Source organism: Pelophylax lessonae (genome assembly GCF_965119305.1).
Source record: "Pelophylax lessonae genome assembly, chromosome: 1".
Taxonomy (NCBI): Eukaryota; Metazoa; Chordata; class Amphibia; order Anura; family Ranidae; genus Pelophylax; species Pelophylax lessonae.
Genome location: NC_138768.1, coordinates 645,636,228 through 645,650,617, shown reverse-complemented (window position 1 = coordinate 645,650,617; position 14,390 = coordinate 645,636,228). Strand labels below are relative to the sequence as shown.

Genomic DNA, 14,390 nt, shown 5'->3' with positions numbered 1-14,390 from the left:
CTTATTTGATTGGATGTATCTATGCACATATAACTTTCTTCCAGGATATGACCATCTTCTGTCCTAGGTGTGTCCCTCACTGGAGGCGCCATCTTGGAAATCATCCGTTCTTCTTGTTTTCTTATTGCTTTGCTTTTTCAGGAGAAAAGTGATCTGGCAATTATGTTTGAGCAAGGAAAGTATTTCATATAAGTAAACAGCATAAAATACATATTAGCATATTAGCATATTAGCATATTAGCACTATAGCATAAAATCCATGAAATACCATAAATGGGTATAAATGGTTTATAAGCTTGTTTATAATACTGTAGAAATAGGCATTTTACTAAACCATCAATTACATCCATTACAGATTCCCCCCCTTAAAATGTCTATTTCATCCTGTCCCTATCGATCCTAGCTCATCTGTCCTCATGCGCCTTGGAACTCTTTTGTGCCGCACTTTAGACGAGTCATTGCTAATCAATCACCCCCCTTGCCACGGTCTTTGCGCATGGGAAGTCAGATGCTCTCCCTATGGCCCTACAGGTCGCTGACAGAGGTAGGGAATGTCTGCAAAGGTGTATATGGTTTTCCATAGTCTTCTTCCTCAAGTTCTATGTCTTGGCTCACGAATGTGGGTGTAGTTTGGTCTATTGCTTTCTCCATGAACTTCCTCAAGCAGGGGAGTACACAGCAAACCACTAAAGCAAGGAGGATTAAAATGATCAACACAGTCACTCCTATCTGTGCCAAGACTTTCTGCCACTCACTCATCCAGTTAAAATATTGATCCCATGGGTCTGTGACACCTGAATTTTTCTTCAGTTCAACTGATAGGTTCTCTAACTTCTTAAGAGCTAATGTGACCTTACCATTCGGTCCAGTGTTGTTCGGGATATAGGTACAACAGGTGCTGGTCTTATCTATCATGGTACAGACTCCTCCTTTTTCTGCTAACATCATATCCAGAGCCATCCGGTTCTGGAAGGTCATTTGGGATGTGGTTTCTAATTGTTCAGCTATACCTTGGAATGCATCTTTGGTGTAGTTGACGAACCTTTGTTGGTTATAATATATATAGTTTATCCAATCTACATTCTTGTTGACAGTTATTATGGGGATTAGGGATTCAAGACCGGCCTTGACCTGGTCTCGAGCCTTGTATTCGTCGGGGACCCCCCTTGGAACTCCAATGGCATCTATATATACATGAGGATCAAAACTTCCAAGGAGAGCTTCCCGTTTTCTCCTTTTTCCTGGGGTCAGACCGATATGTGCGTCATGAGCACTTTCTGTCAGGATGTGCAAAGGCATGATAGCCTTTGCAAGGGCACACTCCCCTCTCCACTCTCCCTCTAGCCTGGTTCTTATACGCATATCTCCACACACCCAGTACACATCCCCTAGGGATTGGGTCTGGTTTTGTACCAAGTTAGTTGAAACATGACTGTAAGAGGCACAGTAACCTCTTGGGAAGGTCCCCAATTTTCTACCCCTCCCTGTGTAGCGGACATAACAGGTGTAATTCCCAGGATATATTGTGATAACTTCTTTAGGCTTTGGGTCCCTGGTATTGTTAGGGTATTCTGCCTTCCATTTCTCACACGTTGAATAATCAGTGGAAGTGTTAGTAAAGAGGCTTAGGAAACACTCCTCTGTTTCTTCAGGTATGTTCAATGGGACTGTACCTAAGTGTGGTCTAGCACTGCCACAGACATAACAATTGGTTCTATTGTGTTTACTCGCACTGTACCTCATCCACTCTAGCCAGAGATTGGCTTCTGTGAAACGGTTTCAGCTGCCATTGTATCCTCAAAGGTAGGATCTGCCATCTCACCCCTATCAGAAGGACTAAGATTGCGTATATTTAGAACATGTGTCATGCTAGGCCCTGGTTTATGTAAGGTGAGACGGTCAACAAGGGCTCTCCTTGGCTATCCTTACTATCATAAGCTGGTTGGGGTTGGTATCCCCAAGGTGTCCCTGTGTTCCAAGCTGCTGCTCCCCAATAGGCACAATTCTTTCCCCATGACCCCTTGGTAACACAAATATACCCTTCCCCATGTCCTGTCTTATACCAATCTGATCTGCTATCGAGTTTGGGGCATGGGAGAATCTTACATGCATGAAAATCAAACGTGGCAACATGGGTGTCAGAAGAATTATACCAGAAAGTGATCTTTCCATTATTTTCAGTAATGGCTGCTTGTTGCGCCTTAGTTGTTCCCAACAAGAAAAGGATATATATAATCATGCTTCGTCCTCGTCCGCCCCCTTAGGCGCAGGGGCTTTCTTACAATGGGAGGCGTGTATCCAGGTGTTCTTTCCAGCCACCTTCACTGATGTGGCAGTTACTAGGAGGACTTGGAAGGGACCATCGAATCTGGGCTCAAGGGAGTGTTTTCGTACAAATTTCTTTATATAGACCCAGTCTCCGGGAACCAACTTGTGTGTTCCTGTATCTAGTTCAGGATCTGGAATGGAAGAAAACACTCTCGCATGGATACGGGTTAATTCACGAGACAAGGCAATCACATAATCAGCCAATACATCAGATTGGAGTTGTAACTGTTGCGGATAATAACATCCTAGTCTAGGGGCTGACCCAAACAGTATCTCATAGGGTGATAAACCATGGCTCCCTCTGGGAGTGTATCTGACACTAAACAAAGCAATAGGTAAACTGTCTGGCCAACTCATTCCTGTCTCCTGGGACATCTTTAACATCCTAGACTTTATTGTACCATTCAGTCTCTCTACCTTTCCACTACTTTGTGGATGGTATGGGGTGTGAAAAGCTAGTGTGACCCCCAAGGCTGTCCATATTTCTTTGGTTACTGAGGCCGTGAAAGCCGGCCCTTGATCACTCTCTATAACCTCTGGGACGCCATACCTGCACACTATTTCTGTTAGAAGCTTTTTAGCTGTGGTCTTTGCTGTCATGTTGGTAACAGGGAAAGCTTCTGGCCAGGAAGAGTACATATCTATGATCACCAAAGCGTACTCATATCGGCCCACTCTTTGGCATCTGGATGTGGTCAATCTGTATTCTCTGGAAAGGATACTGGGCTTTTGCTAGGTGTTTTCTGGGCACTTTCTCCGGTCTTCCAGGGTTGCACTTATCACAAATAGTACATGATTTGCAAAAATTGTTGGTGAGTGGGGTGATCCCTGGGGCCAAATAGTATTTGTTGATCAGGGCGTTCATCAAAGTTTTTGATAGGTGAGAGGCACCATGAGCCCACTGTACTACTGCTGGAAACATAGATCGTGGCAAACATGGTCTCTTGTCCACTTCCATGAGTCCATTCTTCAATGTGGCTCCTTTCTTTATCCACATCTCCTTTTCTTCTTTACTTGCTGCTTTCTGTTGTTCTCTGAGAAATGTCCAGTCTACAGATGGGCTTTGCAGGACCATGGTGGTTTGTACAGCTTCAATATCTTGTATGTTCTGTGGTGCTGATGCTGTTCCATCCGAAGCAGGCATGTCCACTCTGTTGTTAACTTCTCGCACTTCGTATGCGGCCTGCTTTGCGGCGGTGTCCGCCAGGTGGTTGCCTCGTGCTTCCGGAGAATTCAGTCTACCATGTGCCTTTACCTTTAGTATAGCCACTTGGGCAGGAAGAAGTAGAGCATCCATCAAGTCTTTGATTGCTTCACCATGCTTCACAGGTGTACCTTTAGCTGTTAGAAACCCTCTGGTCCTCCAAAGGATCCTATAATCACAGGCAACGCCAAGGGCATATCTTGAGTCCGTGTAGATGTTGACTCTCTTTCCTTCTGTTAATTGGCATGCCGTAATAAGGGCTCGGAGCTCTGCTTCTTGTGCAGACTTTGAAGGAGGTAGGGCCGAGGCATGGAGGATTGTATCCTCAGTGGTGACAGCATATCCAGTGTGATATCTTCCTGCTTGGTCTGCATATCTTGATCCATCTACATAGATAGCTAGGTCAGGATTATCCAGAGGCACTTCACTTACAGTCGGTAGATGTGCAGTGGAAGCAGAGTGGATGGGTTGAGCTTGTTACACCTGAGAAGGGTGACGTTATCCGGGAGGAGTAGGGCACATTGAAGTCTGAGATGTCTTGCTGTCGACAGGTGTTTTGGTTGTACTTGATTCAGTATGGCTGCTATATCATGAGGGGCCAGAAGGATGAGATGATGTCCCAACACGAGGTCAGCAGTCTTATCCAGGGGAGCCTGGGCTGCGAAGATGGCTCTGAGGCAAGAGGGTCCCCCCCTAGCCACTGGATCCAGTTGGCAGGAATAATAGCCGATGGGCCTGACTTCGTTGCCATGGGTCTGAGCCAACACTCCTGTGGCATGTCCCTCTCTCTCTCTGAGACAAACAGCTTGAAAGGCTTCTCAGTCTGGGAGGCTGAGGGCGGGGACCGTAGATAGAATTTCCTTCAGAAGTTCAAAGTTGGTGAGGGCCTCTGAAGATAGCACGAAAGGGTTGGTCTTCAGGGCATTGTACAGAGGTCAAGTGTTGGGCACAGAGTTGAATGGGTTCCCCTGGTTGTCTTGTCCTTGGTGTCGCGTGCCTCCTTGTGGGTCTTCGACACTCATTTCAGAAGTGTCCGGGCCTACCGCAACTATAACAGACTTATGGACTTTGTGGCAGGTGTGGTGTGTCAGAGGTCACCATGAGAGGGGTCATCTTTTTGTTTCCCTGTGAGAATTCTATGCCTTTTGCTACTAACAGTAAAGTATCGAGGGACAGCACTCTATACTCTGGGCGAGACAAAAGCAGACCTTTTCTAATAGGTTCCCTAAGGCCTGAAACAAATGCAGAGGACAGCATCTAGGTATGTGCCTTATTCTGCTTGTCAAATCCCAAATCTGTTAATACCTGTGAGATTCTAGTATGGAATCTCTCAACTGATTCAGTCTTCTCTTGTGTAATGTCCTGTATGTTGGTTACTTGGTCTGCTTGGCGTTCTCGTGCCCATTGGTCTAACTGAATTAAAAAAATTCACGCCCTGAGTCAAAAGTGTGGTCAGCGTCAATTCTAGTAGCATTGAAATGTTTTTCCATCACCGGCCAATAGGCATCTCCTGCCTTAATCTCACAGAGGCTTATTAAATCCCACTAAGCACAAGAATATGCTTTCTGGATCTGTGCAACTCTCCTATAAAACGGCATGGGCTGTTTCTCAGGGTCTGGCAAACTAGTCACAAGAGATGATGCCTGCCCAGGAGTAAATGTCACATACATTAGGGGTGCTCCCTGAGCTGCAGGTATTCCCCTAGGTACATATGGAACTTGGTGATTACCTGGTTTGGGGTATGGCCCCGGGTCAGTAGGAGACACAACAGGGACTACCTGGATGCTGTGTGGTTGCGGGGGTGGAAGGTTAGATGATGATGGAAGTGCATATTGCACAGTGTCACGCGAATCACTTGTGAGCATCCCCGACCCATCTGTCGTAGGTGGTGGGCTGTACATCGGGAGTGTAGTGACCCCCGGTGTTTGGACTTGGTGGGGTGGTGACAGGGGCGGTAACGGGGGTTTTACAGTGGGAGGGGACCTAAGAGTGCGTCTCGTGGGAGGGACGTCAAGTGGTAGGGAAGTCTCTGGGGAACAGTGCTCTCTGCCTGAGGTCTGGCCGCCATAATTGGGTGGTGGCTCACTTCCCCCTGACTTATTTTCTGGCTTATGGTACACGTAAACAATTTCCCCACGTTGATTTGTCACTCTGTACCAGGCTTCTGCTGCATGTAGCAGCCCGTGGTCTGACAAGAGACCTTTCTTTCGTTTTAACAAAATATGCCACTCCTCTAGATGCAATCGTCCTCCCACATGTACAGGAGCATCGCAAATCTTTGCCAATTTCTCTATCCTTTTAATGGCAATTTGCCCCTCCCTGTCTTTCACCAAATCACAAGCTAACATTCCATCTCTCGGTCTCTCCAATTTCTGTCCCATCCTTTCCTTATTGATACATATATATATCAACCTTATCTCCGCCTGACAGCTCTCCGCTATTTAAATATGCGTATCACTTTACACAGAACAAAAAGAGGAAGTACGCCAATCGAGCAGACAAAAACCCAAAAGTGGGGGCTCCTCTGCTCTCCTGCCTGCAAAACTGTCTAATGTACGATCGTAACTGTAACAAAACTCTTCTTACTTTTAATAAACACAATAAATGAAATTTTGTGTACTGCTTCAAATGTCATGTGCGTGCCCCAACTGCACGCCCAAACTTCTCACTGAATAATGTACGTTCAGTCTGAACACTACTACGCTGTAATATCTGCTGATACAGGTTTCAGACCAAAAATCTCTTCTCTACATCCTGGTATAATCACATACAAATTCAGGACGCTGACTCATTCGAAGGATGGCGAAACTCAGAGTGTCTGTCACAGGTTTACCCACGCAAAGCGTGTCCTTTTTTTTTTTCCCCCCCTCCCCTTCCTCGGGCACCCGTGCACTACACTACTACATACAAATTCAACAATTCAACAATTCAACCGTCGTGCACTAACGTTGCCAATCGAGGAGAGGAGAGTCTTGGTGGCTCCCCCTCTCCACTGGAGAGTCCTACTGACGCCAGCCACCTACTCCATCTGTGACTATTCCTGTCTGCTTATTTCGCCACCTTATCACGTGCCAGCACAAATAACACACACAAAACAGAAAACAGGCGGCAGATATAACTTGTGCAGGTTCTTTACAAATGGAGCTTGGGCAAGCTATGTTACCTGCTTTTGATGACCGCAAGCAGCCGATACGGATACAGAGATAAACCAATCACAGAGAGAGCATACGGATAAGATATTAAATATGTCTTACCGTATCAGAGGTGATCAGTCTCCCCCTCTCTGCGAATTGATTCCTCCCAGCCTCCTCTTCATCGGCTTTCTCTCTTGGTCGAAAGACCCAAGCTCCCCGTACGGGCCACCAGGTTGATTTAGATCGGAACAATGCCGATAGAGTTATATCCGCCCCTGGCCTAATTTTTAAGAGTAATGCATGTGTGCACACAGAGAAATGCTGACACTGACGCAGTCAGGGTAAAACAGTTCTGCTTTATTGCTTCCGCCTTTTAAGCTTATAAAGCCCATACAGAACATCTCCAGGAAATGAACTGTAGGCATGGCATTAAATTAGACAGTCAAATTATAATCTTATTTGATTGGATGTATCTATGCACATATAACTTTCTTCCAGGATATGACCATCTTCTGTCCTAGGTGTGTCCCTCACTGGAGGCGCCATCTTGGAAATCATCCGTTCTTCTTGTTTTCTTATTGCTTTGCTTTTTCAGGAGAAAAGTGATCTGGCAATTATGTTTGAGCAAGGAAAGTATTTCATATAAGTAAACAGCATAAAATACATATTAGCATATTAGCATATTAGCATATTAGCACTATAGCATAAAATCCATGAAATACCATAAATGGGTATAAATGGTTTATAAGCTTGTTTATAATACTGTAGAAATAGGCATTTTACTAAACCATCAATTACATCCATTACACACCCATCAGTGAGATTTCTTTCAGCACGGATTTTCTCCATTTTTCACTTTATTCACACATCTGCATTGTATTTATCCATCTGCACCTAATTTTTTTCACATCTCTGGAATTTTTGTCTCTCTTGAAAAAATCTTTTTAAATAGAAGACACACAAAATATATTAATTTTTCTTAATCAATTTCATTACACGGATTCATCCATCGGCACCTTATCCATCCATCTGCACTTGCTTGAATATTCCAGTGAGGATTGGCAGATTATCACATAAGAAGTTATATATTCATAAAATAGATTTTAATATTTATTTATTTTGCAATCATATTTATCCTAGCACATTGGTTTTACATCGTTTTTTATTGTAATTTATTAAAAGATTGAGGATTAGCGCCGATCTTCTTGAGATTTTTAAAAACTTTTGCATCCTACTATCGAGTTGGCTCAGAGTAAGTCAGAAGTAGTGATAAAGTTCACCAATTAGCAACCCAAAAGTCCCAATAGGTACTAAATTTCTTCAATGTGAGTGAGTTTATAGCCAATGATCTTTCAAATTGGTAGTTCTTTTTCAGCAAGGATATGACCTTAGACAGGGTTGGAGGGGTAGTGGTTTTCCATTTGCACAGTATGAGTATTCTAATAGCGAACAATATATGGGTGATCCAAGGTCTGTATTGTTGCGGTACGGTCCCTATACCTAGGTGGAGAATTGCTAGTGCTGGATTAGGAGTGAGAATACAGCCAGTGTGTGATGCTATATAATGGAATACCTGGTTCCAGAGTCCAGTGAGGGAAGGACAGTTCCAAAGTACGTGAATTAGTGTACCAGTTTGAGAGCAGTCTCTCCAACATAAAGAAGAGTAGTTTGCTGAGAATCCCACCAGTCTATAAGGCGTGTAATACCATCTATTAGTTATCTTCATCGTCATCTCCCAGTGGTTGACGCAGTGTGAGTATCTGTTCACTATAGACAATGCCTGCTTCCACTGAGGGATGGTGAAGGTTTCTTTGAGGTCTCGCTCCCACTTGAACATGTTTGCTGTTTTATGGAATGAGGTATCATCAAGTAGAATATGGTAGTATTGGGAGAGCTTTGCAGGTATTGGTGTCTGCGAAACTAACAAATCCCACATTTTGCCATCTACTATCATATTCCGCAGTGGGTGCTGCTGCAGGAAGTGTATAATGTGGAGGAGATTAAAAAAGTAGGATTGTGGTATATCATGTTTGTGCATGAAGTCCACTGACGGTCTTTCTAATGAATACTACCAACTCTTTATTTCTAACATTGGCCCAGCGCTAACCACCGTGTTTAATAAAGCTATGAACGAATCCTCTTTACCCCCAGAGATCCTGAGTGCTCACATAGTTACACTCCCTAAACCAGGCAAGGATCCGGTCACACCGGCGAACTTTCGTCCAATATCTTTACTAAACTCGGACGCAAAAATATTTGCCAGAATACTCTCCAAGCGCATACAATCGATATTGCCAGCATTAATAAAAAAAGACCAAATGGGGTTTACTCCTGGTCGACAAACCTGTGATGCCACCAGGAGAATAATAGACATAATCCATATAGCCAACCACACCAAAACGCCTTCCGTACTCCTAACCTTGGATGCGGAAAAGGCCTTTGATAGGGTTCATTGGGGATATATGCAATCTACCCTGAGGAAATTTGGTTTTTCTGGCCCTATACTTTCCGCCATCCAAGCCCAATACTCATCCCCTTCGGCCCAAGTTTACACATCTGCCCTTCTATCCAAACAATTCCCAATTACGAACGGCACCAGGCAGGGGTGTCCACTGTCCCTGACCATATTTAACTTACTTATAGAGCCACTAGCAGAATCCATCCGATCGAATCCAAACATTAAAGGCTTCTCGTTCCCTCGTTTGCACCACAAGATCAGTGGATATCGGGGAGTTGAGTGTGTCTAGTTGGGAGATTGATAGAGTGGGTAGATAGATAGAATTTAGAAAACAAAACGGTCTATGTCCGCCTCTGTCAGTTGGTGTTCGGAACGGTCATTTCTCAAGTTATAAATAGAACCGCAAAATTTAGCAAATTCATCAGCTATGGCTTGGGATATTTTGTTTTTAGTCGATGCGTCTATAAGAAAAGGGATTCCGGATTTAGCCTGTCTACATTTAACTTGGTTAGCTAGATGCTTCCCTGCCTTGTTCACCTGGGAGTAATAGCTTTGTTTTAGGCAGTTCAGATGCCTGCCTGATTGCTCTAGAAGAAGAAGGTGGAGATCTTGTCTAAGTTTTATCAGTGTCAATGATGTATCGTTGGATGGCTTGTTTTTATTAACAGCTTCTAAGGTTCGGATTTGTGATAAAAGTGATGTCATTTTTTCGTTCCACAGTCTTCTGAGCATCACCTGCTGCTGGATGTACACCCCTCGTATGAAGGCTTTGTGTGCGCCTCACAGCATCCAAGGATATTGATTTCAAAGAATTCCTTCAGTCCCTCTGAAATGCGAGTATGACAGCCCGAATCTTGCAGTGTTCTAGTATCATACCGCCACACAGAGGGCTTCATGACCGAAGTGCCCTCCTCGATGGTCAATTGGACCGCGGCATGATCAGACCAAGTGATGTCCTTCACCACCGAGGAGGACGCCCTGCACAACAGGAACAGATCTGTTATAAATATGTCCAATCTAGAGTAGGAATGATGTCTGGAGGAGAAGGAGTAATCCAGCTCGGAAGCGTGTTGACACCTCCAGACATCATATAATTTTTCAGCATGTAATAGGTCACCCAACGCAGGTTCTCGTCCCCGGGGGGGAAGAAGAGGAGTCCAGCCCAGGATCGACAACTAGGTTGAAGTCCCCACAAAGCAACAAATGTCCATGTTTGATACGGTATACTTGCTTGAGAAGTCTATGAAAAAACCTGAGCTGATGTGTATTCGGGGTGTAATGGGTCACGATGGTCATTGGCAGTTCATTCACATCACAGGTGGCAATGATAAAATGACCTTGAGGGTCCAGAATGGACAAGTGGAGCTTGACCGTTAGAGAGCTCTTGAACGCCAGCATGACTCCCCTCTTCTTCTCAGGGCTAGAGGCTAAATGTATATTTGGGAAGTCCTTATGGGAGCAGAGCGGGTGGTTCCCTACTTGGAAATGCGTTTCTTGAACAGCGACGATTTCAGCCTTGTTGGAAGCGATCTCCTTCCATAAGGAACGTCTCTTGGCCGGGTGGTTCAGTCTGTTTGCGTTGATCGAGAGAAATTGAATGGTCATATTTGTGGAGTTGCTAGCGATCTGCTATTAAGGCGAGGTGTTTTTTTAATCCCGTAGTCAGAGAAGGGATGCAGCCCTTTAATTGGCGTGAGCCATGTAGACTTGGGTTCTGGGAGCCGGTAGCTTGTGTTGCAGCACATAGTGCGTGGTGCAGATAGTACGAGCATAGAAAAGATGAGAATAAAGGTCAAAATGTGATACACGGGTAAAAAAGGGACCGTCACAGCAGTCCGTGAACGAGTGTGTCCGTTAGGGAACAAGAGAAGGGCCAGATAAAGGTATTATCCTCCATGGCCAGGGAGACTTAATTGGAGCTTGTGGTTCAGAAGTTGGGGCCCGCATTAGCGGTTGTGGATTTTGGGGGTCGTTTGCGAGACACCACTTGCCATTCACTTTCTAGATGTCTCAGGGGAGGGGATGTAGACAAGGTAGTATGGGTCGGAGGTAAAATGTTACATCTTTGCGGTGCAGTGATCCCTTCCTCCAATGTTTTGATGAGGACAGTTGATCCCCCATGGGTAACTGAAAGGGTTGCCGGATACTTCCATTTGTGGGGCACATTGTGGTTCCTCAGGGCCTTGGTGACCGTGGCCAGATTTCTCCTGGATTGCAGCGTGTGCCTGGAGAGATCAGGGAGCAGTTGTAGATTCCCATACACTTCAGGTATGATTTCAGCATGCCTGAACGCCAGCATAAGTTGTTCTTTGGCGTGGTAAAAATGCACCCTCAAAAGCACATCCCTGGGGAGATCACCAGCCAGGAAAGATGGTTTAGGCAGTCTATGTATTCTGTCTATGAGTAGCTCTGAGCTGGATAATGATGGGATCAGAGCTGCAAAGAGGATATTGACATAGGCCATAAGTTGTAATGGCAGGACGGATTCTGGGGTGCCTCTAATTTTAACGTTGTTCCTTCTGGAACAGTCCTCCAGATCTGCCACTTTATTTTTAAGCCATGTGATCTCATCTGTGTGGGTATTCAGTGTCCCGATCACACCATTTAGTGAGGATACTTGTGTGTCTATGTTGCGTTCGATGGAATCAACCCTGGTGCCCAGTGATGAAATTTCAGATTTAAATTGCTGCATGCATGCAAGTAGGTCTGATTGCATGGATGCTCTCAGTGAATGCAGCATGTCCTTTAGGACTGTGTCGGAGAGCGGATTGCCCCCAGTTGGGAATGAAGCAAAGGGATCACTAGTATGAGGGGAGGCAGATGAGGAAGCTGGCTGGGTATAGTTAACCTCCATACCTTTGCTATGTTGAGAGCGCTGTGGAGACTCCCTCCTCTTTTTGTTCTTTGCTGGGCTTCTAGATGATGGTGAAGGAGGTGAAGGGGACCCTGATGAGTTGCCGATGTCTGGATTTCCAATGATCCGGTGTGTCAGGAAGACGGATGGAAGTGGATGCAGAGTTTACAGCGGTTTTTCTCCCGCTCTGTCATGCTTCTGTGGCCTCGGACTGCTGCCATTTTGTCGGAGACCAGGGCCTTGCGAGACAAGGAAACCCTCCAGCTAATTCAGCTGTTCGGGATCCTTCTTGCGGCAGGTCATATGCGGTGCGGTCACGGGGTTGCACTGGGTGTGTAGCGGGTCTCGGCGGGTCATGGGGGCCCTATGCTGCGGCTGTGTCCTGGGTGGCTGAGTGGAGCTCGCTTAGTGTGCGACCATCTTCCGATCCGGTAGCCATGGCCTCCCCCTCCCTCCTGTTGAGTGCCCCCACAGCAAGCAGCTTGCTATGGGGGCACCTGAGCCGAGTCACAGCTCCCTGTTTCCATTCAGACACAGAGCTGCAGCCTGGCCCCACCCTCTTTCTCTCCTCATTGGCTGACTGACTTTGATTGACAGCAGTGGGAGCCAATAGCGCCACGCTACTGTCTCAGGCAACGAGGAAGGGAGTCCCGGGCAGCTGAGACACTCCTGCAACATCTCTGGATCTAGAGGGACCTCAGGTAATTATTTGGGGGGCTGAAGGGGGCTGCTGCACACTGAAGGCTTCTTATCTTAATGCATAGAATTTATGTTGCTTGCTGTGGGGGCACATAACAGGAGGGAGGGGCCATGAGCACAGAATAGGGACCCAAAAAGAGGAGGATCCGGCCACTCTGTGCAAAACCAACTGCACAGAGCAGGTAAGTATAACATGTCAGTTATTTAAAAAAAAAAATAAATGAGACTTTACAGTCACTTTAAAAGAATATTTCTAGGGCAGTCCTGTAGAACAACAGAATGTTATCATACCAGGGAAGCCATATTTAAGCAGATTAAAACTAAAAAAATAATATTTCAGGAATAACTACACTTTTGTTGAGAAACATTGTTACATAATCCTACCTGTTATTGCTCTAAAGAAAAAAATGGTTTGTTCCACTGTGTCCTGATGCTGAATTGGAGTGGCTAATTAATTTTTATCAGCTGGTGCACTTTCTGTGTTCTGATCAGAAAAGATGCAGTGTCTGCATGCCTTTAAAAGAGGTTAACTCTTAAGAAGTATCTCACCAAAAATTACTAAAAACTTTGTTGCAGAAGATGCCTAAAATCTAAATTTTAGTAAAGGGTTCTTTACTCAAGCAAGAAATTACTTTTCTGGGGGCGATCTGTATACCAACTGTGTACAGAACACCTCCAGGTTGCCATATTGCATTCAATTTTACAGAAAACGTCAGTGCTGCAGTTTGAAGATGAAATGGAATTTTTAATAACATTAAAATACAATATGGCTTGTGTAGTAAATCTGTGCTATTTTTTTTACTTTTTATTTTTATTTTCAATATTTTTAACAAAAAGGAGCTACCCTTTAACCTTAAAATGCAGGGCAACAGTACAACCATGAGGTCACTGTGAGGTGGCATACAACCAAAAAGTCCAAATATACAATACTGTGAGATATAGCATTGTCAGCACTAAAGCAAAACAAGGAGCTCAGTCTCTGCTTATTATTTTTTTTGTACTACAAACTTAACTGTTGTACTGTTCCCTGGACTCACATGCCTTATACCTTAGAGCTAGTAAAGCCATATCTTGCACTAATGAGGGCTAAGGAGCCTGAAACAGCTGTGTGCAAGTTGATAATGCTGGCTCTAAAAAATGTTTGCTATATTTGTGCTATACACCAACAGGTCTGGATGCACTGAAGGATATGTAGCACTATCCCTGCAGGAGCCACTGGTATGTTTGCCCAGGTCTTCCCCACTTTTGCTCTGCAGTCAGGCACAAGGTAGATTTTCACAGCCAGGTGCGCACACATTTTTACTCAGTGTTCAATTTTATTTTGAGAGAACTTGGATAAGTAAAGGGATTTAGTGTAATACTCTAACAAATAGAACTTTTCGCATTTGAGGACATCTAACTGATCTCTCGGTTAAGCACTGGAGAAGTCCTTGTTGAAAGAAGATAGCAGACTACTCCTTAGAAATAGCACAAAGTAGTTTCAGGAGTGAGCAAAGTCCCTCAGTAGTAGTAGTAGTAGTAGCAGGGCCTGCCAATTACAGCAGACTGTTTGGCTGTCCAAAAGCAGTTGAACTGAGCAAAGTCCTATGCAGTAGCAACAGTTGGACAAGCTCTTCAGAACACTAGCCAGTGTTCCCTTTATGCGGACCCTTAGCTGACTATATAGCACACCAGAAGGGGTTAAGTCTACAGATCCTGTAGGTTGTCTGTACT

The 14,390-nt window shown here is 44.8% G+C and overlaps 2 protein-coding genes across 2 annotated transcripts; both read right to left on the bottom strand.

Annotated features, from left to right (window-relative positions):
- Positions 1-365: 365 nt before the first annotated feature.
- On the bottom strand, positions 366-1,817 carry LOC309548966 (syncytin-1-like; the record flags this gene model as incomplete). Its single annotated transcript, XM_082248900.1, is given in 2 exon segments — positions 366-1,775; positions 1,778-1,817. Coding segments are annotated over 2 exon segments (1,290 nt in total). The 3' UTR covers positions 366-525.
- A 1,172-nt stretch (positions 1,818-2,989) lies between these two features.
- Positions 2,990-10,729, bottom strand: LOC309548957 (uncharacterized protein; the record flags this gene model as incomplete). The annotated part of the gene is made up of 3 exons (XM_082248888.1): positions 2,990-4,005; positions 9,909-10,102; positions 10,242-10,729. The coding sequence occupies 3 exons, from the start codon at positions 10,727-10,729 to the stop codon at positions 2,990-2,992; spliced, it is 1,698 nt and encodes a 565-aa protein (XP_082105014.1).
- Between the last annotated feature and the right edge of the window lie 3,661 nt (positions 10,730-14,390).